This window comes from Polypterus senegalus, chromosome 6 (assembly GCF_016835505.1).
Source record: "Polypterus senegalus isolate Bchr_013 chromosome 6, ASM1683550v1, whole genome shotgun sequence".
NCBI classification, from domain to species: Eukaryota; Metazoa; Chordata; class Cladistia; order Polypteriformes; family Polypteridae; genus Polypterus; species Polypterus senegalus.
The window spans coordinates 57,863,099-57,888,707 of record NC_053159.1 but is presented as its reverse complement, the minus strand read 5'-3'; the positions used below and the strand labels follow the sequence as shown (position 1 = coordinate 57,888,707).

General features: G+C 37.4%; 1 protein-coding gene across 4 annotated transcripts in view; it reads left to right on the top strand.

Annotated features, from left to right (window-relative positions):
* si:ch73-70k4.1 overlaps window positions 1-25,609 on the top strand; it is a 156,307-nt gene that overhangs the window by 97,742 nt on the left and 32,956 nt on the right. For all 4 annotated transcript variants that reach the window (XM_039756046.1, XM_039756045.1, XM_039756047.1 and 1 more), the window contains one exon: window positions 3,385-3,529. In XM_039756046.1, coding sequence (XP_039611980.1) covers window positions 3,385-3,529 — 145 coding nt within the window. The remainder of the gene's footprint in view (window positions 1-3,384; window positions 3,530-25,609) is intronic.

Here is a 25,609-nt window from a genome sequence, read left to right as displayed (position 1 = left end):
CACACATGAAATGCATGTGTTCCAAATAACAATCTATTATTTCCATTCTAAAACTCCAGCAGTTCACTCTCTACCAGATAATCAAACAAGGCATGAGCTGGGAGAACCTAGTGAATGTTCTGCAACGGTGGGGGATGGAATAGCCGGCTGCTTGCTACTTGTCTTAATCAGCACATTTATAGGACAAAGACGCTGATGGAGAGGTGTGAACGGATTTAAGGTGGGCCGGATTTATGAGTTTTCTCGTAGGCTCTGGTAATTCTAGTGTTAAACAGTGTGATGTGACGAGACAGGACAGGGTGCAAATACAATAAACAACAACACTTATGTGGCCCCGCTACAGAGTGTATTTTTCATGAAGGCATCCAATATCGGCACCATCTGCTTTCCTGCAATAGCTTCTAGTGTGTCCAGGGTTTGTCGTGTAATGGCAGAGGCTTTCCTGATATGTTTATTCAGGCATTATGCCTTTTTTTGAACTCAAGTTGCTTCTTCAGGATACCACAGCATGGAACACCACACTGGCTACTGTGGACATTTCCAGAAGCTTGCTGCACACATTAGAAAAGTCTCCTTAGCAAGTACAGTTTACTCTAGCCCTTCTTATACAGCACCACTGTATCGTCAGACCAGTCCTGTTTGTTGTTTATATGAACCCCTAGGTACTTGTAGTCTGCACCACTTTCACATAATCTCTCTGGATGGTGCTCCTTGGTACACCTAAAGTCCACCATCAGCTCTTTTGTCCCACTGATTTTGAGTTGCAAGTTGTTCCCTGCACAATAAGACAAAGTCCTACACAACCTTCATGTACTCTTGTCTTATATCCAATATTAATGCAGCCTGTGATCGACATAGATTCTATTTTGAATCGGCATGTGTTAGCAATAGATTTTCACAAATTTGCCTTCTCTTTCCTTGCCATGACTATGAGTAAATATATTTGAAGAATTTGTTATGAATTACTTCTCTAGGGTGGCTAATTAAAAATAAAATACTTAACTGCTATAATTATAGATTATAGGGAAGGATTGCTACTTTACAAATATCAGTACAGCCAAAAAGGCCAAGGAGATGGTATTGCTGGAGCTGCAGGAATTGTGTGGCCTAGAGGCAGTTGGACAGGATCATGCGGCACTACATGCCAAAAGTCCCAGGAAGAACCAGACAAGTAGTAGTTTAGAGCGCATGTTCAACGAGATCATAGATAAACATGCTGTGTCAATGATAGGGAAGTTTGTGTTTGCGGGGTAATCTGTCTACTGATAGGTATGATGGGATGACTATGGCAGGCACACATCACATGAGGAGGAAAATAACAGTATACAAAGCCACATTGATAGCTAAGATGGCATCAAAAAAGGCTTATCCCTCTGGGGCTGAAAACATAATATAAAACAAATAAAAATGGACAGAATTAAGGTAAAGCATTTGTTAATTATGTTTCAATGGATCAGTAGCAGTATAACTGTTTTTAAGTAGATTTTTCATGAAGGCTATCTGTATCGTTACTTGAGTATTTTATTTGAGTCTTTTTTACTTTAACTCGCTACAATTCAAAGGAAAAAAATCTGTTCCCCCTGTAACAAAAAATATCCATAACTTACTATCTTGCAAGCAAGCTTCTGCAATCGAAAACCAGGAGAAACCAGGTCAGATAATTTTACTAAATTATTCACATATACTTGTGAAATTGAGGGACTATCCCATTATATATTTATTTGCACATTTTGCATCTTTGCTTTCTTTATATACAAAACATTAAGCGCATGGGAGAGAAGCAAAAGGAACAGCACAGACGGCAACTGTGTTGATTTAAACAGTGAAGATATAGTCAAATCAGTGTCAAGCAATGCTGGACTTATTAAAGACATTGAAGATACAAGTAGGTCAGAAAATATGCTTCATACAAGTAGTTGGCACAAAAATAAGCCTTGGTTTCATTTATAAAAACACAAGGTTATAATGTTCAAAATATACCCTCTGATCTTAAAAAACACTTAGAGGTTTTAACTTATTTTTAACTTAACTTTTTTTTGACTTGCCTTTTGGATGTATTGATTATTAAAATGATAACTAAAAATCAATTAAAATAAACTGACTATTAGAGAAATGTAGTTTTTTTTCAGCGAAGCGAGCAGGGGCAAATAAATAAATATACTGTATATACTATATATATATATAGGCTAATGTTCATAATGATATCAGATGGCAGAGATATGGGGAAATAATTAACTGGAATGGAAGCCAAAGAAATAATGTTAAACAGAATCTTTCATATGGCCCCCCAAAAGCTGGAATAGGCTTGAAATTGGTCTTCATGAACTGGGTTCCAGTAGCTGTTGCCATATAGCTGGAAATATACCTGGGAGAACCACAGTTTCTTGTTCAGACAAACCACTTAAGTACTGATCAGTTAACAAAGTGTGGCTCTCCACTTTGTCTCTGATGTCAAGGAAATACCTTTCAGCCCCATATAATAGTTTAGAGAGTGAGAGATTATGTAGTTTACTGTCACATATTGTTAACAAAGCCATAAACAAGCTTATTAGCTACACATGCACAGATGCTTTTGTTCATCAATTGGAATACCTTCCCAAAAGAGTCCTAGACCTATCCAGTCCCAAGTGTTTTCCAGTGACTTTTGACCTGTATACCATTATGCCGCTGAGCTAGATAACTCAAAAAATGGGATACCAGTAAGAGAAATGTTTTTGTTATGTATAACCAGATTCCTGTCGACACTGTATTGTACTTTTACATCCCGTGTTGAAAAAATTCAAACAATGTTGGTTTAGTTTATGTACAATAATTGTGTATGATTTTTTATTTTTTTTTCTGTGAAATTTGAGCTGTTTTAAAAATAGTGTTGTAATTATTCTATCTAATGTGCATATTTTGAAGTATTTTATTCCACATTATGAATCTTATAGTTTGATGTTAACAGTGAAGTTGACAGTTGATGTACATAATAAACAAATATTATCTTCCAGTCTCACTACAGTGGTATCAGTGAATACTTAAAATGCAAGTATCGGTAGTCATACCTGGTCTGACAAAAATTGTATTGATGCATCCCTAATTAAAATAATACAGTGCCCTGAATGCACATAGTAATAAAAGTGAAGAGTGCAGTGCATTAGGAATAATAGGGACAAATCTTAATCTGAAACAGTTTTTGACAAAAGTTGCATTTGCAAAGATTTTCTGAGTGGGTATTGACAATAGTGCAGATGGATTTTGATATGAACTCCAGTGGGATTTTTTTTCCTTTGTACAGTTTTTTTTAAACAACTAGTACGTTTTTGTCTAAGCATATATACTGTATATGTTGCATAGATAACATTACATTTTAAATTAATGTCTTATTATTTTGTTGTTTAGTGATCCCAACGTCTGGTGGACCAAAGCAGATTTAAATGAGACTGATCATCTTTGGCTGTTGGCACTGAAATCTGCAGTTCCTAATGCAACTCAAACACTGATGAGCTTTCCATTATGTCAAGACTTGCCTGCATTTACTCCACAGGTAAAAGTGGGACTTATGAAAGTAGGACAGTACTATCTGATGAACAGCACTTGTTTAATTTAATCATGTTAGTAATGTACAAGGGTTTCTCAAATGAACTTAGGCAGGTAGTTTTGTATAGCGATAAAGACACACAGGACCTAACCCAGGACTGTTGGTTCACTTCTCTCCTGCAATTCACTTTCTGACTCTAAATTGGTCACTTAAAAATAGAATGCCCTGATCCATTGGATGAAATATGTAAGCCAGGTCTAAAAATAATAGTGATCTCCAGATACTTTACCAAATGTACTTATATCGCTGTGCATATTCTTCTTGTTTTTTCCCTCAGCGTTTTCCATGTATGTGGTTTGTGGTTTGTCCTGTATTAATGTAGGTCCTATGGGGAAGTATAGATTTATAGGGCCATTATTATTGTCACATGTATACAGTATGGTGAAATTCTTACATGCATGTGTAAATCAACCTGTTGCTGCTGTCTGGTATCATGATTAACCTTACCTTGAATCTTCTGTATTTTTTTTTTTTTGGAAAACAACTACCTTACTTTGGGACTATTTCTGTCTCCCTTTCCTGATTGGGCCCACCTAAGTGGCATTAGTTGCTCACTCTGCTCATTTTATTTTTCTGCTGCTGGTGTTAGTGGATTTGGTGACATAAAATCATATTGTTTAAAGATTACAAGGCAAATGAAACATTGTAGATATCTGTTTACTGTCATTTTAAAGTATCTTGTTTACAGTTTTTAATTAGCCACATGTACCGTAGATACTCACGTATAAGTTGAAAAATTTCTGTCTTAAAATTTATTAAAAAAAAAAACAGAGTCGACTTATATCCGCGGGGCAACACAATGTTCCATAGAATTTGGGTAATGGCACAGTGCACAGTGCTTTTATTTAAAACAGTCAGTCAATCAAAATCAGTGTTCAAAGAAAACAGTGCAGTGATTCAAAAGAACTCATCATTAAATAAATAATCCATAAAGCAAACGTCGAGGTTTAAAAATCAATAAAACAGAAAAACAATCCTTTAAAAACCCGGCCTAACACCCAGGCTTCCACACAGCTGCCTGCAAGCGCGCGCTCGCTCGCTCGCCCACTCACACCACCTCTCTCTCTCCTGCTTCCTCCAGCCCCCTCCGTCTTTCTTTCTCTTCCTTGTTTTTTTTTTTACTCCGTTTTGGCTTCCACACAGCTGTCTGCGAGCGCTCGTTCGCCCAGTCGCACACCCTCTCTCTCTCTCTCTCTCTCTCTCTCGCTTTCTCCAGCCACCTCCGTCTTTCTTTCTCTTCCTTGTTGTTTTTTGTTTTTTTTTTTACTCCGTTTTTCCTTTCTCTCTAACTGACTCGTGCTTCTCTTTATATGCAGAGAGGACATAGCAGCTGCAGCACATTAGCCACAGGAACAATCACGGATGTGGGCAGTCCCTCACCTGTGCACTAGGTGAGAAATGTCCACACCGCAGATCGCCATGCGGGTCGCGAGCGCGGTATGTATTTAAAAACTAAAACGGCCTTTGCTAAGAGAGCTGTGGACCCATAACACCACATAAGCCTTTGTTGGAATTTCAAGCATCGGCTGGCTGGTGAAAACGGTTTATGAACAGATATGGGCTGTGCCTTCGTAAGCGAACAAAAATCACTCCGAAGCTGCCAAAAGATCTAGAAGAAAAGGTCAGTTCCTTTCATAAATTTATTATCAAGCAAAGACAAAGGCATGACTTCGATCTCAGTAACATTGGTAGCATCGATGAAACGCCAATGACATTTAATATGCCAGGGAATCGAACTGTAGCAGGTATTGGTGAGAAGACTGTACTTATTAAGACAACGGGCCATGAAAAAATCCAAGTTTTACCCTCGACTTATACGCGGGTCATAACAAATTTCGTAATTTTCGGCTTAAAAATACACTCGGCTTATCTGCGAGATCGACTAATACGCAAGTATCTACGGTAGTTTTATTTCCACATTTTAAGGATTTTTAACTTTTGTTGTAATTCTGGTTAATCTTAGTATGAGATTAAAGAGAGTACCCAGAGGTAATTTTCCCCTTGAAACATATGTAACTATGATATGTTTTTGTAAGCCTTGAACTGAATTGGGCAGTTCAGAAAATGGATAGACAAATGTATTTACATTGGCAAACTATTTTTTTGGTAATTTTCTGTTGAGAATTTCCTGACCCTGAGGTGGGAAATGAATGCATTTTAAATCTACAACTGGTATCAGTCATTTTCTGCAAAGTGACATTAATTGTTTTGTTGTGATGAAAAGTGGCTGGAATAGGACAGGCCCTTCTAACAAATGAATGAGCTTTTGAATTGAATCTCATTTGAGTGTGCTTCACTGTTGTGTGCAAGAGTATTTTCCAGAAGTAATTTAAGAATACTTTAGCAAATACAGTATGCTTGTAATTGGATGATGTGAGCTTATGACTGGATATCTGACATTTCCTTTGTGTGACCCATGTAATTTGAGATGTTTTCATGGATGTTTAGATTTTGTTTGCTTTCACTCATGTTGGGCTCCATTTCAAGCTCATTGTGTCAGAAATTTTATTTTGTACATGAAAACGTGAGACTAATAAAAGCATTTTCTAAGTTATCGCTGCAAATCACTTAGTATGAAAAACAGATATTTTTTATATTACTTTAAGAGAACTGCCATGTATCACAGACAGTAATGTAGGCACAATCGATAGCTTTGTGTAGAGATATTAAATTATTTTCAGTTACTATTATAAATCTATTACAAATTTAAACTGTAGCCAAGTGAGAACAATGTATAGGTAAATATGCTGCCAGAAGCATGGAACATCCCCTGGTGGTGGGGCAGTGGCAGGAATGTCTCTCTAATAATAATAATAATAATGATAATAATAATAATAAAACATTTTATTTCTATTGTGCCTTTCCCATGACACCCACTACTGCTGGTCTCAGGATACATTTCTTATTCACTGGAAGTGCCTCCTTAAGTAACAGTTAGTGAAACTAGCTACTAATATGAGTCATGTTCACTATTCCAGTGTTCCATTAGTTTTCCAGTTACATGCAATGCCTCTCTCCAAGATTTTCTCATTATCCTTTGCAAGGTTCTATTTTTCTAACACCCTGGAAGTGTTTGCCTGCCTTCCTAAAACTTCCCAGGCATGGAAAACATAACACGAGTGTTTCAGGGGTTTGTGGAATGCAAAGCTCAGGATACCTGTGTAACATGTTGCCATCAATCATCCATCCAGCCCTGTTTATCTTAAGGGTAAACAACTGTGTGTTAATACTTTTGATATTGCTTACGATTTATGATCTACAGTACACTTGGAGCAATGATCTTTATGTGCAAGCCAGTTTGTACGAATGCAGCCTGCTTTAATATTAACTCATGTTGAGTTGTGGGGATAGGTGTAATTTGTGTATTACCTCAGCGTGTTGTAAGGACATTCAAACTTTGATGCAACATTTGAAAAATGGTTGGGCGAGGCACAAATTGCAAAGCTGCATTTTCCTTGTGGCAAAAAAAGGTAATGTTACCAACACTTTCATTTTGGCTAAAAGAGCATAATTGCTTCTCTGTGGACACTAATCAGTCAATATTATTCCATCATGGTCAGTTCAATACAGTGATCCCTCGCTATATCGCGCTTCAACTTTCGTAGCTTCACTCCATCGCAGATTTTAAATGTAAACATATCTAAATATATATCACAGATTTTTTGCTGGTTCGTGGATTTCTGTGGACAATGGGTCTTTTAATTTATGGTACATGCTTCCCAGTTGATTTCATACAAGGGACACTATTGGCGGATGGCTGAGAAGCTACCCAATCAGAACACAAATAGAACTCCTCAGTGATATACGATATGCTTCCCGCGCAGTGCTTCACATACTTAAAAGCTCTAACAGCACCTATTGATTTTTGATTGTTTGCTTTTCTCTGTCTCTCTCACTCTCTCTGACATTCTCTGCTCCTGACGGAGGGGGTGTGAGCAGAGGGGCTGTTTGCCTAGAGGATACGGACGCTTCTCTAAAAAATGCTGAAAGACTAACTTTACATTGCTGTCTTCCTTGCGGCCGCCTTATCGCGGTGCTTCGCATACTTAAAAGCCCAACAGCACGTATTGATTTTTGATTGTTTGCATTTCTCTCTCTCTGTCTCTCTCTGACATTCTCTGCTCCTGACGCGCACTCTTTTGAAGAGTAAGATATGTTTGCATTCTTTTAATTGTGAGAAAGAACTGTCATCTCTGTCTTGTCATGGAGCACAGTTTAAACTTTTGACTAAAGGGTGTTATTTCATGTCTAGAGGGCTCTAATAATGTTAAAAAACATATTTATAAGGTCGTAAACAAGTTTTCTATGCTCTAACTGCGAAAATATTAGATTTATAAATAAGGAATCCTACTTTGCGGAAATGTATTTATCGCGGTAGTCTGGAACGAATTAACCGCGACAAATGAGGGTTTACTGTATCTCTTTATGAGTTCAATTCTTGTGATGTGCATGGTGATCTCGGCCTGACTGACGTTATCTGGCAGCTCCTAGTGTGTTAGAATGAGCTCCCCTAAATCCTGGTGAAGTTAGCAGTAGTTTCCTAAATTAAGAGAATTGAGCAAATGGTTTTATTCCTACTCCTTCTCCTAAGTGCTGGACCAAATTTTTACTACCGGTGTTTTTTTGTCTGTGCTTATGTGTGTGTAAGGGTTTGGCCAATGCTGGGTGCATCCCTAGAATCTCCACTCAAAAAATAAATAAATCACTGTCTCTTCGACGGTGTGAATATTAGCGGCACATCATAAGTTTCCATGTGCAAGAATTTGAGCCTTAGTCAGAATTATCCACAGAGGTTGTACAGCAACCCTGCTGACACTGCTCAGTAGACCATAATTCCAGTAGGAGTGTTTTTTTTAATATTTTTTGCATTAAAAGATCAGTAACAAAATTTATTAAGAAATAGAATAAATGTTAAAGCACAAATATTAAAGGGAAATCTGATTCAACAAATAACACTCTCGTAACTTTTTTCATTTATCTAATAATCAAAGTTATTTAACTCCAGTGGGTACTGTGTGAATAATTTAATTGCCCCTTTACACGTAATGACTAGTTGCACCTCCTTTAGTTGGACTGCCTCAGACCAAATTCTTCCCACTAGACCTGGGTAAAATTATACATTTTCTAATTAATCATCATTTTACGTTTAAACGATTCAATATCGATACTTCTCAAGATCAATCTTGTTAATCTCTATCCTGTTCTATTACTGTATGCAAATTTTTGCTTATCTTCGTTTTTGCTGTCCAATCCAATACATGTCTCTAATTTGCCTGTTAAGGCTTTCTTTTTTTATTTTTTTTTATTTAAGTTTTTATTGAAAAGAGATACAATCCAATACATCTGTTTATGACTTTTGTCATGTTTACAACAGATATAGCTTATATATTATCAAAAAAGCACCTAATGGCATAAAACAGATCAATATATCTCTTTGGGTTATCTCTCAATTATAGAAAAAAGAAAAAAAAAACTATTTACAGAAGACAGGGGATGTATAGACAATACCTATTCATAAAACACAGGTTCTATAACAGAAAAACATCTAGTTCAATAGGGGTTATATACTCAATCCACCTAGACCAAAAATCAACAAACAGATCTATTTCGTTATTCATACTGAAAGTAATTTTCTCCATTATAAGCACATTTTTTACAACATCAATCCAATCCTGTATTTGTGGCGGATTAGGTTTGTACCAGCATCTAGTAATAGCTTTTTTACTTGAAGCAAGAATTATTCTATACATGTATTTATTTTTCCCTTCCCAGGAAACCATTGACACCGTGCCCATATAAAGTACCTTAAAACTGAAATCAATTGTAATGTTTAAAATAATTTCCAATACCTTATGTATATCTTTCCAAAAACCTCTAATTTTAGGACATCCCCAAAATATGTGAAAATGGTTTACATCCTGTGAGCCACAATGTCTCCAACAATTTGAGTTGCCTTGAAAATTATTTTTCTGTTTTGGGGTAAGGAAAAACCTAATAGTCTTTTTCCACAGAATTCTGTCCAATATGTAGAACGGAGGTTGCCCATTGTTGTTTACATATATTTTCCCAGTCCTCGGTTGAGAAGATAATCCCACTTTCTTTGTCCCATCTTTCTTTAATGTACAAGTATGAATCTCCTTGTAAATCCATCAAGGCTCTATAAAGTTTTGTAATAGTCTTAAACATTGGTTCAGCCTTATAAGCTGAGGAGAATATTTTAAGTAGAGCACTCTTATTTGGATCCTCATCAATCCCTTTTTTAATTTTCTGGCAGAAATGTTGTCGGAGCTGGAGGTATATGTAAGTCTCTGGATTCCAAACTAAATTTTTCTTTTAGAGAATTAAAATCTAATAATTGTCTTTTATCCATGATTAAGCAATAAGCAGTGATCCCTATCTTAGCCCATATTTTAAAACGCATATCTAATGTATTTGGTTTAAAATCAGAATCATATGATGGCCATTTCAATACATTTACAGAATCCTTTAGATTATAGTCTTTAATAATCTCAAACCAATTTTTAAGTGTTACCTTAATCCATTGATTTTCTTTCTTATTTTTAATTAAATGAGCATCTATGATGCTAGTTTGAATAGGGATCCTGTCAAACCAACTAATCTCTATATCCTTCCACCTTGCTTGATATTCTGGGTTGCACCAACAAACTATTATTCTTAACTGTGCTGCCCAACAATATTTTTGTAAACATGGGAGAGCAACTCCTCCTTTATCTTTACTCAGTTGAAGGGTTTTAAATTTTACCTTTGGTTTCTTGCCTTGCCATATGAATCTGGAAATCAGTTTATCCCATTCTGAGAATCGTTTTTTGGGCAAGGGAACAGACAAAGACTAAAATAAATAGAGTAATCTTGGAAGTATGTTTTGCTTGACTGAATCTAATCTAGATCCCATGCTAAAAAATAGTAGAAGATTCCATCTTGCAATGTCAAGTTTTATTTTTTTATTAATAGGACCATAATTAAGGATTTCTAAATTGTTCATATCCTTGGGGATATTTATTCCTAGGTATTTAATAAATGTTAGATCCCATTTTAAGAAGTAATCTTTTTTAATTTTGTTTGGAGGTTATAATTAAAGGTCAGTACCTGAGTTTTTAAAATATTTAATTAAAATCCTGAGAAAAAGCTAAAGGTTTTTAAAGTTTCCATTAACTCAATCAATGACTCAGTTGGATCCTTTAGATAAACTAATATGTCGTCCGCAAATAGTGCTATTTTATGTTCATCATTTTTGATGTTAATACCTTTTATTTTAGAATTTTGCCTGATCCATTGCCCCAGGGGTTCAATAAACAATGCAAAGAGCAGAGGAGAGAGAGGGCACCCCTGTCTGGTACCCCTCTCAAGTACAAAGCTCCTCGATAAATTACCATTTATTTTAATTCTCGCGGTGGGGTATGAGTATATATTTTGAACTACTTTAATAAATTTCTCATGGAAGTTTAATTTGGCAAGAATGCCCTTAAGGAAAAGCCAATTAGAGTCAAAAGTCTTCTCCGCATCAAGGCTTAGGAGAACAGCTTGTAATTTAGTCTTGAATATGATTGATAATTTGGAGAGTCCTTCTGATGTTGTCTTGTGTTTGCCTACCCCTAATAAAACCAGTCTGGTCAGAGTTAATTAGTTCCGGCATTATCAATTCTAATCTTTTAGCTAGGATTGAGACAAACAACTTGTAGTCCATGTTTAGGACACAAATTGGTCTATAAGTTGAACAAGCTTGTTTGTTTTTCCCATCCTTTGGATTAACAGAAATAGCGGCTTCTCTCCACGAGGGCGGCAAATCTCCTCCATGTAAAACATGATTAAATGCTGATAATAAAATGGGGATAAGTTCTTGTTTAAATACCTTATACCACTCAGATGAGAAACCATCTGGCCCCGGTGATTTGTTTGTTTTAAGCCTGGATATTGCTTTGTTTAACTCCTCCTCAGTTATATCTGCAGTTAATTCAGCATTCCAGGTCACACTAACCGAAGAAAGTTTTAAGGGAGTGATAAAAGAATCAGTTTCGTCAGAATTTACAGTCTGTGCTTGAGTATAGAGTTTTTTTTAGTACTCTTCGAACACTCTCTGAATTTCTTCTGACTTATGGAATAGCTGTTTTGATATTGGGTCTTGTATCCTCTGTATTGTCTCATCGGCCTGTTGCTTACGTAGCTTTCTAGCTAATAGCTTCATTGCTTTGCCTCCAGACTCATAATATTTTTGTTTTAAAAACGTTAGTTTTTTCTCTATTTCCTGTTAAAGCTTTCTATTGAAAAAATACTTTACTACCTCTTATAAAATGGTGTATTGTCCTCAACTGAAATCGGCTACTTCTACAGTTAAATCAGATGTGTGGACTTACTACGGATTCAAACAGTGTGGCGGTAAAGAGCAACTGAATAAAAGCAAAGCCATATATAAGTTGTGCAACTTAGAAGTTACTGTTATACTATTGTACTGTTATAACACAATAAATAGGAAAAACCATTTATCTTAACGTCACCCAGAAACGTTACCTCGGTCAACATTCAAACAAGTGGAGCCTAAACAATATACGCATGGAGACAGCATTTAGCTCCACACTTCCATTTAAATTGCCTTGTGCCCAAAAAATAACAAGAATCTGTAGCAGTTTATATTTGTAAAAAAGGAGAGACCCTACACCGTCTTTGAAACAAGGGTTTTCGACAAATGATACAGGTTTTGGATACTATATGAACCAGAAGCAGTTGTGTTAAGTTATTTTACCTAAGCTTTAAGAAGATCTTAAACAAAGCATCATCTCTCAGGTCCGGAGATAGAGTAGCCCTAACTTGCAACAGCTAAACCTCCAGGGCACCAGATTCCTGCGTGACAATCACATATCACTACATTAAAAATGACAGGACATCTGTGGCAGATATGTTGCAAGCAAGTGTGCTGTATGCCACTCACACCAGGAGAAACCTCTCTGCCTATATGTAAAGCTGCCGAGATGGCTGGCTGTTGTTCCAAAATCCTTTCTGGCATTTCCAGTGCACAGTTCCATTGTGTGATGGCATCAATTATAAGTTTGTGTGATGGTAAGTCCAATAAGTGTTGCTTCTCCTTAAGCACATAGCTAGCTGTACTGCTACAGTAGAAAAAGTTTGTAATGACCCTCACCTGGCCAAGCAAGCATGCAATTGCTGGAATTTTCAGAACAGCATGCGATACTAAAGTTGAGTGTGTGTGCAAAGTAGCTGACATGAAGTTCCTTCATAAGCTGTTCTGCACTGATCATTTTAGCAGTGTTGTCAGTTACGATGGCTGGTTCTTTGTCTTTTTTATGTTCCATTAATCCAAAGCCACTGCCAACAATTGAATTTTATTCTAATTTGTAACTCATCAAAGTAACCACCTTTTGCTGATATAACAGCCAAGCTGTGGTAACCCTTTTGATTCCTAATGGCAGTCACTCTTTCTTCCACCAGCAAAATAACCCCAGACCATCCTATCCTCCATGTTTGACAGTTGGTACCACACACTTGAGGAATTATCCTTTCACCAACTTGATGGTGTACAAACATCCTACATGATGAGCCCAAAATTTCATATTTTGATTCATCGGTTCATAAGACTTTTTTCCAGTTTACTCACTGACACTTGTGATTTTTTTTGTTTTTTTTTTTTTTTTTTTCCCAGTTTCTTTAAATGAAAGGCCTACCAAGGGTAATAATGCTCTGTCTCATTTCATTTATTAATTGACATTTTCTGCCTTTATCATTGGAATTTACAACTTCCTACAGTATAATATTGTCCCAGTAACATTTCAGAGGGTATAGCAGCACAGTCTGTTCTAGCTCTGCTTTAAGACAGACAGAGGGTTTTTAAGTAAATAACAGAAGTTAGGGCACTTGTGCAAAATGTTTGCTTCAACTTGCAAGGCTTAATTAACTTTAGTTGCTGCAGAATATTTGTGGGTTGTAACTTATTAGTTGCTTTCTGAAGGCCCATTTGTAATATTCTGAAATTCCCTTTTTTCAGTTTTTGCTAATCTAAACTTTAAATTTAAATCTCTGGCAGTTTACTGCTTACCTTTTCACCATTTAGGTCATTCATTGCATTTCAACTGATTAAATTTGAAGAAAAACGGACGTGTTCTGAAACTTTTGATTGGTAGTGTACAGGATGACCTGGTGAAGGCAGGGACTTCAGTGACAACCGTAAGGTGAACACTAAATAAACTAGGACTTCTTGGCTGCACTTCAAGATGCACTCCAGTGTTGATAAAAAAGAACATTAAAGGTAGACTAGACTACGCCAGGAGAAATTTGGATAGGCCTGCAGGACAGTTTTATTGACTGATGAAACTAAATTGCAACTGTTTGCACACATGAACCATAGGTATGTATGGCATGAGAAAGGCCGGGCATATGACTAAAAGAATAACTTCCCAACAGTCAAGCATGGTGTTGGGTCATTGATGTGGGGATTTTTTTTCCTATAGGAACTAAGAAACTTGGCCGTGTAACTGACATTATGGATTCCCAGAAATACATGGTCATTTTAAAGAGGAATGTGATACTTTCTGTTCAGAAATTGAATCTTGGTGATCAATTGGACTTTCCAGCAAGAAAATGATCCCACGCATGTCTCCAAGTTAACCAAAGTTTGGTTAAGAAATAAATCCAGGAATGTCCTGCAGTGGCCTTCTCAGTCCCCAGATTTAAATTCCATTGAAAATCTTTGGTGGAGTTACAGCTTGAAAACCATTAAACATCAGTTGGCTGGAGGCTTTTGCATGTGAAGAATGGGCAAAGATTTCAACAGAGAGGTGAAAAAAGCTTGTTAGCATTTACCAAAAACTATTATTTGAAGTTTTAAAGGTTATAGGATGCTCCAAAAAGTACTGAAGCTGAGAATTGAATAATGGTACGTAGGCACATTTATGAAAGGATTTACATACTGCATTTCATCTGCGCTCAAACTTAAGTCAATTTATGCTCTCAAAATAACTGTAAAAATGTGTGAAATATTTTTTGTTGTTTAATGGAGCTTTTTTGTCAAATATTTTCATTATCCTCAAATTCATATTACTATAATGTCTTCTGAGATAAGGGTGTTGAATACTGTATTTCTGATTGCAACCATATGTTTGTTAAATTATGGTGAATTTGAATGAGTACAATGTTATGAAAAAGGGTTTTTTACTTTTTTTTTTATTTTTTTATTTAAAGGGCAATGGTATTTGTTCCACATCTTGCAAATACTGATGTTAACTGTTCATTATTCTATATTATAATTATAATTATATTATAATCAAGTATTGCTTCTTAAATGTCATCCCATGTTTATGAATATGTTAAGATGTCATTATGTAGACACCCTTCAAATAAAGTGTTACTGAAATTTGTCGCATTACGCTGTTGTTCTCTATGCATGGTTAAGTAACCTCTAAAAAAGCCAGCACTTCGAATATATTAGTGCATGCTAATTCAATCAAGATAAAATCAATATTGAATCGAATCAGGACATCATTGTTAATACCCTTCATACAGCCTTTCACATACCTATAGAGATACAGTTACCCCAGTCTTACAGAAGTTGTTTAATTCAGAAACACTAGTAAGCTTTCAAGCATGAACTGCTCATTTCTAGTTGAACCTCCGTTTTACTTGTTTTTTTTGTCTAGGTCTGGACTTTGAGTATCCCAGCCCAAAATTTTCATTTTGTGTCTTTTCATCCACTCTGATGTGAACTTGCTTTTGTGTTTTTGGATTTGTGGTTTTGTGTTTTACTGCATGCTTCAAATACACTTCAGCTTTAACTTATGAATGGTTGACTAGATATTATTTTATTATATATTACACTGGGGAACACATTTTTCGTTGAGTTAGATCATACACCTGTTTTTTTTTTTTACTAATTTTTGGGTGGTGAATCCAGAAATGACCCCAGTTTTTTGCTATCACATCCAGTTTTTACGATACAGGGCACCCTCCATTTTTGTCAAAAAACATACAAATTTTACATACAATAAAAAAAATAATGAAATAATAACTGTACTGTTTATTTAAATTTATTTTGTTCATACAAAGGATTTATTGTTACTCTATGACATTTTTTTTACAGTAAAACATTTGAAAATTAATCAGGTAAGCTTATAGCTTTCCTTGAGTGTTCAGTGTTAGGATAATCCTGCCGGATGCTCCAACAATAGTCAGCCATCATATGTACATCCCATCTACCCTGATACCGTCCTTCCACGACCTTCGAATCTTGGTGGAATCGTTCACCTTGCTCATCACTGACTGCACCAATGTTTTCCGGGAAGTTAGAAAGATGGCTATGCAGAAAATGCACCTTGATGTTCATATTGCAACCAAGCATTTTGTAGCTCTCCAAGAGTTTCTGGACAATTTCTGTGAAATTATTTGCTCGTGTGTTTCCAAGAAAGACCTTGACAATGGCTTTGAATGATAACCAAGCATTATTTTCGACTTCTGACATTGTCCTGATGAAATGTTCATCTTTGATGAGCTGCTGAATCTGTGGACCATCAAACACACCGGCCTTTATTTTTCAAATGACAGGCTAGGGAATGCCAAAATGAGGCACTTGAAACAGTCTCTTTCAGATGGCAAAGCTTTAACAAACTGCTTCATCAGACCCAGTTTCATGTGCAGAGGCAGGGATATAATATTTTTTCTATCAACAAGTGGCTCATGTAGAATATTTGGATCACCTGTTTTTAGGGCAGATCTTGGAGGCCAGTTGCTTTCCACCCAATGCCTCTCACAAGCTCTGCTGTCCCACATGCACAGATAACAGGGATACTTGGAGTATCCGCGTTGCTGACCAAGAAGGAAGCATACCATTTTAAGGTCAACACAGAGGACCCAATTGTGTTGGTGATATTGCAACAACTCAATTACTCTCTTTATGTCTGCATATTCTTCACAAAAAGAAACTAAATGGCCAATTGGGACTGACCCAAATATATTGCATTGTGAAGGAGGACACAATTTAAGCTCCACTTTGAGCTATCGATGAATAGTCGCTATTCAGTTGCGTTATAGATTGGAATTCCCAATTCCTCCATTAAACCAGGTATGTTATGGCAATACACAAAGCCAGTGTCAGTTCTAAAGTACTGCAGAAATGCAATTTCTCGGGTTCGAAAGTATGATACCTTTGTTTCTTTTTCAAGTAAGTTTTTCTCACGCAGTCTTGATGCTAGGAGTTCTGAAGCCTTCTTCGATATAGTCTCAAATCACATGCCAAATCACTCAACTCATGCTGATCAAATCCCTTACGAACAGTGCCCTCTTCAATTTCAAACTCTTCATCATTGTTGTCACCTAGTTCATTACCATAATCATGTTCTTCAAGACAGGGTAGTTTAACGAAAACCAGCACTGGGATTTCATCTGAATGAGCCACTGGCCGTATAGCCGACGGTAGACTAGGATACTCTGTTACATTTATTTTTCTTGTTATATCCTGAAGTTTTCACTATACAAAAGTAACAGTCACTGAAATGATCTCCTGGCTCTCGACAAACCATAGGTATACCAAATGACATCTTATCATGTGTTCCTTTTGTCCACATCCGTAAACCCTCAACACACTGTTTGTACACCTTATGAGGGGCCCAAGACTTATCTTGATCACCAAGTTTAACTCTGAAATATGCCAAATAGGCTTGCTCTACAAATGTGCTGATGTTCGTCCTTTGCTTGGGAATGGTGAAACTGCCACAGATATAACAAAATGAATCAGGGTTGTTTAGGCACTTACAACGAGAAACAGCAGAGCCAGACATGATCTGAAAGAAAGGAAATTCATGTGTAAGTAGAAAAATAGATTTTGCTTATTCACTACGTAGAGCAGTGCACAACCTCTGACCATACTGTCTTGCATGTAAATGAATAGCCTATACAAATCCACGCTACAGTAATCGTGTTAATATAAGTGGTAGAGAAAAAACCTGATGTGATAGAAGAATACTAATTGCACTTTCAGAATCAGCATACCTATTTTAGTGTAAATAAGCTTAAAAATTGAAGTCAACAAAAAAATTGTTCAGAATTGTTCTCCAGTGTTATTTATATATCATTTATATTTGTATAATATATTGTAAGGTTTCTAAACTCTTTTGACACCCCAAATGGAACAACACACCAAAGAGCATCCTGAAGCACAATCACCACCTCTGTGAAAGACGGTTTATCAGTTGCCATGGCAACCACAGGCTCCCAGCGCTGCTGTAGCTCACCACGGAAGCAAATCCGAGCCACTCACAGTTGCACTATAAGCGATGTTGTCAATGGGTGATGCAAGGTACATTATAAATGCAGGGAACAGTATTACTTGGCCACGACCCTGCCTGATTGCCTTGTGTGTATAGGAGAGTAGTATATACCGCTACAATAAATAACCGTGTTGTGCCTGTTTCAAGCTAAATAAAGCTGGTTTTGCTAAAGTACTGAGACTCAGCCTCATGTTTTGGCATGAAAGATAGTGACTCATGCTTCACAGTATATAATCAATTACGCGGTCCAAATGTGATCATTTTAACAGTTTTAGTAAAATTCAAAGCAAACAGTTCACGCAAACAATGCACTCAAATAAAAAAAACTTGTCTGTAAGGTTTCTGTTTAATGCTTAAGTACTATATGTTAGTTACATTTATCTCCTACAGTATGATATACATCAAAACATATAGTTAAAGCATTTCTGTTTGCAGCTGTGACACTAGAGGGCACTGTTGCTCCTCTAACCCGATAGACAGATGTCCAGGACACCAGGTAAAATTACAAAAAGGTTTTTAATTATTTTCTTTTCTGTAATATTGCCTCTAAGCACCCCAAACACCATATACAGGCAAGTAATACTAATAATTACAATAATAAGTACAATAACCACACTCAATTCTCTCCTCCACACCTCCCAGCAAGCACTTTCATCTACCTCCCAACTCCGGCTTGCTTGCTGGGTTTTCAACGGTGTTTTATGTAGTCCTTGACCCGGAAGTGCTTCTGTTCTTCTTCCCACATGACTTGCCAGGGTAAGATGGAGGGCTTTTGTTTTCTTCAGCCCGGAAGTACTTTGGGGCTTCCATCCCCGTGACTTGGTAGTACTTCCGGGCTATACGGAAAGTAAAAATCCCCCAGTCTCCCTGCAGCGTCTCCTGGCAGCACCCATGATACCCAGCAGGGCTGTGAAACCGAACTCCAGATCCTATGGTCCCCTGCGGGAATCTGGGCACCGCTAAGCTGCAGGGAAACTGCCATGTAGACCCTAGGGGAGGCAGTGTCCCAAATTAGCTGCTTTCCCCCATCCTTCCAATCTTTGGGTGTCCCGGGCCGGGTTGAGCTGCCAGCCGTCCATCACACAGGCAATTTAATCTATCTAACAGTTCATGTTTCTATGTAACTGTAAATCTAACAATCTTGAGATCATTCCGTTCTCACACCAGAAATAAAAAGAGCATTAAGAACATTCCATTAATTTGTTGGCTTATTGAGGATAAAACAGAATTTTCCATTATATACAGTGCATCCGGAAAGTATTCACAGCGCACCACTTTTTCCACATTTTGTTATGTTACAGCCTTATTCCAAAATGGATTAAATTCATTTTTTTCCTCAGAATTCTACACACAACACCCCATAATGACAACGTGAAAAACGTTTACTTGAGGTTTTTGCAGATTTATTAAAAATAACAAAACTGAGAAAGCACATGTACATAAGTATTCACAGCCTTTCCATGAAGCTCAAAATTGAGCTCAGGTGCATCCTGTTTCCCCTGATCATCCTTGAGATGTTTTTGCAGCTTAATTGGAGTCCACCTGTGGTAAATTCAGTTGATTGGACATGATTTGGAAAGGCACACACCTGTCTATATAAGGTCCCACAGTTGACAGATCATATCAGAGCACAAACCAAGCATGAAGTCAAAGGAATTGTCTGCAGACCTTCGAGACAGGATTGTCTCGAGGCACACATCTGGGGAAGGTTACAGAAAAATTTCTGCTGCTTTGAAGGTCCCAATGAGTACAGTGGCCTCCATCATCTGTAAGTGGAAGAAGTTCGAAACCACCAGGACGCTTCCTAGAGCTGGCTGGCCATCTAAACTGAGCGTTAGGGGGAGAAGGGCCTTAGTCAGGGAGGTCACCAAGTACCCGATGGTCACTCTGTCAGAGCTCCAGAGGTCCTCTGTGGAGAGAGGAGAACCTTCCAGAAGGACAACCATCTCTGCAGCAATCCACCAATCAGGCCTGTATGGTAGAGTGGCCAGATGGAAGCTACTCCTTAGTAAAAGGCACATGGCAGCCCGCCTGGAGTTTGCCAAAAGGCACCTGAAGGACTCTCAGACCATGAGAAACAAAATTCTCTGGTCTGATGAGACAAAGATTGAACTCTTTGGTGTGAATGCCAGGCGTCACGTTTGGAGGAAACCAGGCACTCCTCATCACCAGGCCAATACCATCCCTACAGTGAAGCATGGTGGTGGCAGCATCATGCTGTGGGGATGTTTTTCAATGGAAGGAATTGGGAGACTAGTCAGGATAAATGGAAAGATGACTGCAGCAATGTACAGAGACATCCTGGATGAAAACCTGCTCCAAAGCGCTCTTAACCTTAGACTGGGGCAACGTTTAATCTTTCAGCAGGGCAACACCCCTAATCACACAGCCAAGATATCAAAGGAGTGGCTTCAGGACAACTCTGTGAATGTCCTCGAGTGGCCCAGCCAGAGTCCAGACTTGAATCCGATTGAACATCTCTGGAGAGATCTTAAAATGGCTTTGCACCGACGCTTCCCATCCAACCTGATGGAGCTTGTGAGGTGCTGAAAAGAGGAATGGGCGAAACTGGCCAAGGATAGGTCTGCCAACCTTTGGCATCATATTCAAAAAGAGTTGAGGCTGTAATTGCTGCCAAAGGTGCATCAACAAAGTATCGAGCAAAGGCTGTGAATACTTATGTACATGTGATTTCTCAGTTTTTTTATTTTTAATAAATTTGCAAAAACCTCAAGTAGACTTTTTTCATGTTGTCATTATGGGGTGTTGTGTGTAGAATTCTGAGGAAAAAAATGAATTTAATCCATTTTGGAATAAGGCTGTAACATTACAAAATGTAGAAAAAGTGATGCGCTGTGAATACTTTCCGGATGCACTGTACACAGCTACAGTATGGGAACTTACATTATATTCAAATTAAGCAAGCACTTATGAATTTACCATTAACATTGCCTTACTAGGATTGGGACAAGACAAAGAGCAAAAACAATTACTACCTTTTATTTCATTAAGAGCTACAAATTTATAAACTTATACACAAATACAGTTTGATCTTAATCATAAAACAATTTTTTAAGAATTTCTCCTTTCAGTTATTTCCCATTTCTTGAAAGCTGACACATTTTTATTCATAGGTCTGTTGTATTGTTGTGGAAATTTATTACAATATACAGTGGTGTAAAAAATTATTTGCCCCCTTCCTGATTTCTTATTCTTTTGCATGTTTGTCACACAAAATGTTTCTGATCATCAAACACATTTAACCATTAGTCAAATATAACACAAGTAAACACAAAATGCAGTTTTTAAATGATGGTTTTATTATTTAGGGAGAAAAAATCCAAACCTACATGGCCCTGTGTGAAAAAGTAATTGCCCCCTTGTTAAAAAATAACCTAACTGTGGTGTATCACACCTGAGTTCAATTTCCGTAGCCACCCCCAGGCCTGATTACTGCCACACCTGTTTCAATCAAGAAATCACTTAAATAGGAGCTGCCTGACACAGAGAAGTAGACCAAAAGCACCTCAAAAGCTAGACATCATGCCAAGATCCAAAGAAATTCAGGAACAAATGAGAACAGAAGTAATTGAGATCTATCAGTCTGGTAAAGGTTATAAAGCCATCTCTAAAGCTTTGGGACTCCAGCGAACCACAGTGAGAGCCATTATCCACAAATGGCAAAAACATGGGACAGTGGTGAACCTTCCCAGGAGAGGCCAGACGACCAAAATTACCCCAAGAGCACAGAAACGACTCATCCGAGAGGTCACAAAAGACCCCAGGACAACTTCTAAAGAACTGCAGGCCTCACTTGCCTCATTTAAGGTCATTGTTCAGGACTCCACCATAAGAAAGAGACTGGGCAAAAACGGCCTACATGGCAGATTTCCAAGACGCAAACCACTGTTAAGCAAAAAGAACATTAGGGCTTGTCTCAATTTTGCTAAGAAACATCTCAATGATTGCCAAGACTTTTGGGAAAATACCTTGTGGACTGATGAGACAAAAGTTGAACTTTTTGGAAGGCAAATGTCCCGTTACATCTGGCGTAAAAGGAACAGCATTTCAGAAAAAGAACATCATACCAACAGTAAAATATGGTGGTGGTAGTGTGATGGTCTGGGGTTGTTTTGCTGCTTCAGGACCTGGAAGGCTTGCTGTGATAGATGGAACCATGAATTCTACTGTCTACCAAAAAATCCTGAAGGAGAATGTCCAGCCATCTGTTCGTCAACTCAAGCTGAAGCGATCTTGGGTGCTGCAACAGGACAATGACCCAAAACACACCAGCAAATCCACCTCTGAATGGCTGAAGAAAAACAAAATGAAGACTTTGGAGTGGCCTAGTCAAAGTCCTGACCTAAATCCTATTGAGATGCTATGGCATGACCTTAAAAAGGCAGTTCATGCTAGAAAACCCTCAAATAAAGCTGAATTACAACAATTCTGCAAAGATGAGTGGGCCAAAATTCCTCCAGAGCGCTGAGCAAGACTCATTGCAAGTTATCGCAAACGCTTGATTGCAGTTATTGGTGCTAAGGGTGGCCCAACCAGTTATTAGGTTCAGGGGGCAATTACTGTTTCACACAGGGCCATGTAGGTTTGGATTTTTTTTTCTCCCTAAATAATAAAAATCATCATTTAAAAACTGCATTTTGTGTTTACTTGTGTTATATTTGACTAATGGTTAAATGTGTTTGATGATCAGAAACATTTTGTGTGACAAACATGCAAAAGAATAAGAAATCAGGAAGGGGGCAAATAGTTATTCACACCACTGTAGCTGCTTTATAGTGTCCCACATGTACAGTGTTATGTGCATATGGACTGCTGCTTTAATAATCAAAGAGACTTACTAGCTCAGCACAAGTATAGCAAATGGTTATCTTCAGACATGTGCTATGCTGGTTGCAGTTGCCAGAACAGGTGCCTGCTCACCTTGCTGCTTTTTATTAAAGATATCTCTTCTCAGCTGCTTACCCCAGTGGAAATATTGTGTACACTCATACCCGGTGCCTTTAACAATACACCATGATCCAGTCAAAAAATATGAAATCAATATTTATTAGTAAGGAAAATGTAATACAAAGACAGGATAGTCATAAAAGGTTAGAAACTGTATATGAATAAAGAGTCTTATTACAAAATACTTATGTAGAAAATAGATGATGGAAGACGAGTCTTTTCAAGTCTTGGTGCAGAGCTGCTTCAGATTTTCTTCAGGCAGCAGAGGCTTGGCTTTGGGAATTCAGATGTCTTATCTGGGTGCGTTCTTTCTTTTGTTGTTCCCTTCTCCCTTCTACTCTCTTCTTGTAGCATGCTTCAGAAGCTTAAAGCCCTCACTTTATGTGGAATTAACAATGATTACATGAGTCATCAATGTGTATTTTTCCTTTCTCTGGCTGAATGTCCATTGTGATCCTAATTACCCATGGCTATTAAATTCCAAAAAATATTTGTAAAACTGTTTATATCTGAGGACAAAGTCCATAAAAATTTTGAGTTTAAATCGGCCTATAGCAGTGGTTTTTAAATAAGCACAAGAGTTTGTTTGAGGGTAACTTTAAAAGATTAGAGTGCGTGGTTGTTTAATCAATGTTAGCTTGTACAAGTAAGATTTTGACTCGAATTTGCAGTTCAAGTTGCTATTTCAGCGTATTGTTTAATACATAGTTCAATATTGTGATTTCTGAACATTTATTCTTCATATGGTATATTTCTATGCCAATACGTCTGTCCAGTATGCTGGTTTTGGTCTGTATATAAACTATTCTGGCTGCATCCTTAGCATCTGGAATTATCTTAATGACTCAACCTGTAAACCAAGAATTGCGAGGTGCAGCATCATCTGCTATCCAGACACTGTCTCCTAGTTCAAAATTTCTTCTTGGTTTAAGGCATTTTGACGTTCTTGAAGTATAGACAAATACTCTTCATCCATCTTTTTCAAAACAAATCAGCTATGTGTTGAACTTTTTTCTAGCATCTTCATGTATACTGGTCATTTTTAGAAAAAAAATCCTGAAGGTATGCCAGGTTTAGTCTTGTCTAATACATGGTGATTGGGAGTTAATGCTTCCAAATAATTTGGGTGATCTGATACCTTTTGTAGGGGTCTGTTGTTGACAATTGATTCAACTTCAAGCATAGAGAATTAAAAAATGTAATAAATAATAATAATTCTTTGCATTTATATAGCGCTTTTCTCACTACTCAAAGCGCTCAGCAATTGCAGGTTAAGGACCTTGCTCAAGGGCCCAACAGAGCAGAGTCCCTTTTGGTATTTACGGGATTCGAACTGGAAACCCTCCAATTGCCAGTGCAGATCCCTAGCCTCAGAGCCACCACTCCGCCTAATTGTTCAGTATGTGTTGGTTAAGTATTGAGTTTATATTTTCTTGTGCTTCTAATATGTCTTTCCCATACTCCTCCATTTTATAAAAAGCTGCTAGTAGGATAAAAATCTATTTGATTACTTTCTTCTCCACAACATTGTTTGTTTTTCTTGATCAGTGTTTTTAACAGCTTCATATAGTTTTCTTTTAGCTCCAGCAAAGTTTGTTCTATTATGTGAGCAAATAATATTACATTGAACTGTTTGGAAAATAGTAGATTGACATATGGGATTGACACAAGCATCACGATCCAAGTTGTGTGCAGTCGCAATGTGTACTGCTTGTTAGGCAAGTGAAAACTACTCCATACCTCTTTACTAAACTTCATCCTATTTTAATGTGAAACATCCAAAGTCAGTTCCAACTTTGGTAAAAGGTGGTGGGTTTGGATAACAAACGATGATCTGGCAAATCTGCCATGTTTTTGCTCACCTGCTTTAGCATTGTATCTTCTGCAAGTTGTGCACTTTGAAATGATTTCCTGATAACTGAGTTAGGATGAGGTATCCAGTATTTCTGGTTTAACTGAAAGAATATAATTGCCCCAGCATCCAATTTTCTTGTGGGCTTGCTGAAATATAAGAGAAGCAATAAGTGAATGTTTGTGGGGAATTGCAGGATGTTTACCTTCTTCTGGCATGGCAGCTTTGTTGAGTCTGCATCCTAGTCATTATTTCTTCTTGTAAAATTGGGTTCAAGTTACTGTTCTTTTTCACATAGGCATTTTATGTCATTATTTCTTTTGGACAGTCTTGTAGTTACCTGTCTGTGGCAGATAAGCTCTGTTTCAGTTTTACTTAAATTCTGTGAAGAAACTGAGCTTAGTTTGATTGTCAGTTTGTACTTTTTCTTTAATGCTTCTAATTTCTCTGGGTATTGTTGTAGTTGAGAGAGGCAGATAAGTGCTGCTTTAGCTAAATTTTCTGAAGAAATAGTGTTTGATTTTATTGTAAGGTTTTTTTCATATGTGAAATGTCTTTGTTTCATCTTGTAAATGCTGTAGTATTTCTTTAAAACTTGAAAAATCTTGCCACTGCTTTCTTCAAGCTTAGCCATTGTGGGTAGCAAGATAGAACTTCATTTGTCCCTAGGGGGCTTTTTACAGAAGCTCCTTAAATACATACATACACACACTATTGTCTGAACACACTGGTGAAATCAAAAATCATAATCCTCACAATTCTTCCAGCCTTTTTCTAGGTAAGAATAAGCCTTGTGGAGAAGACAGATAATTGCATCCTCCACTGCAATTTTTGTCCAATAAGCAAACTGTAGTGAGACAAGGCTGTCTACCATAAGACGACTCATGGTCTAGGACTAGTCTTTCAGATGTCTACATGATG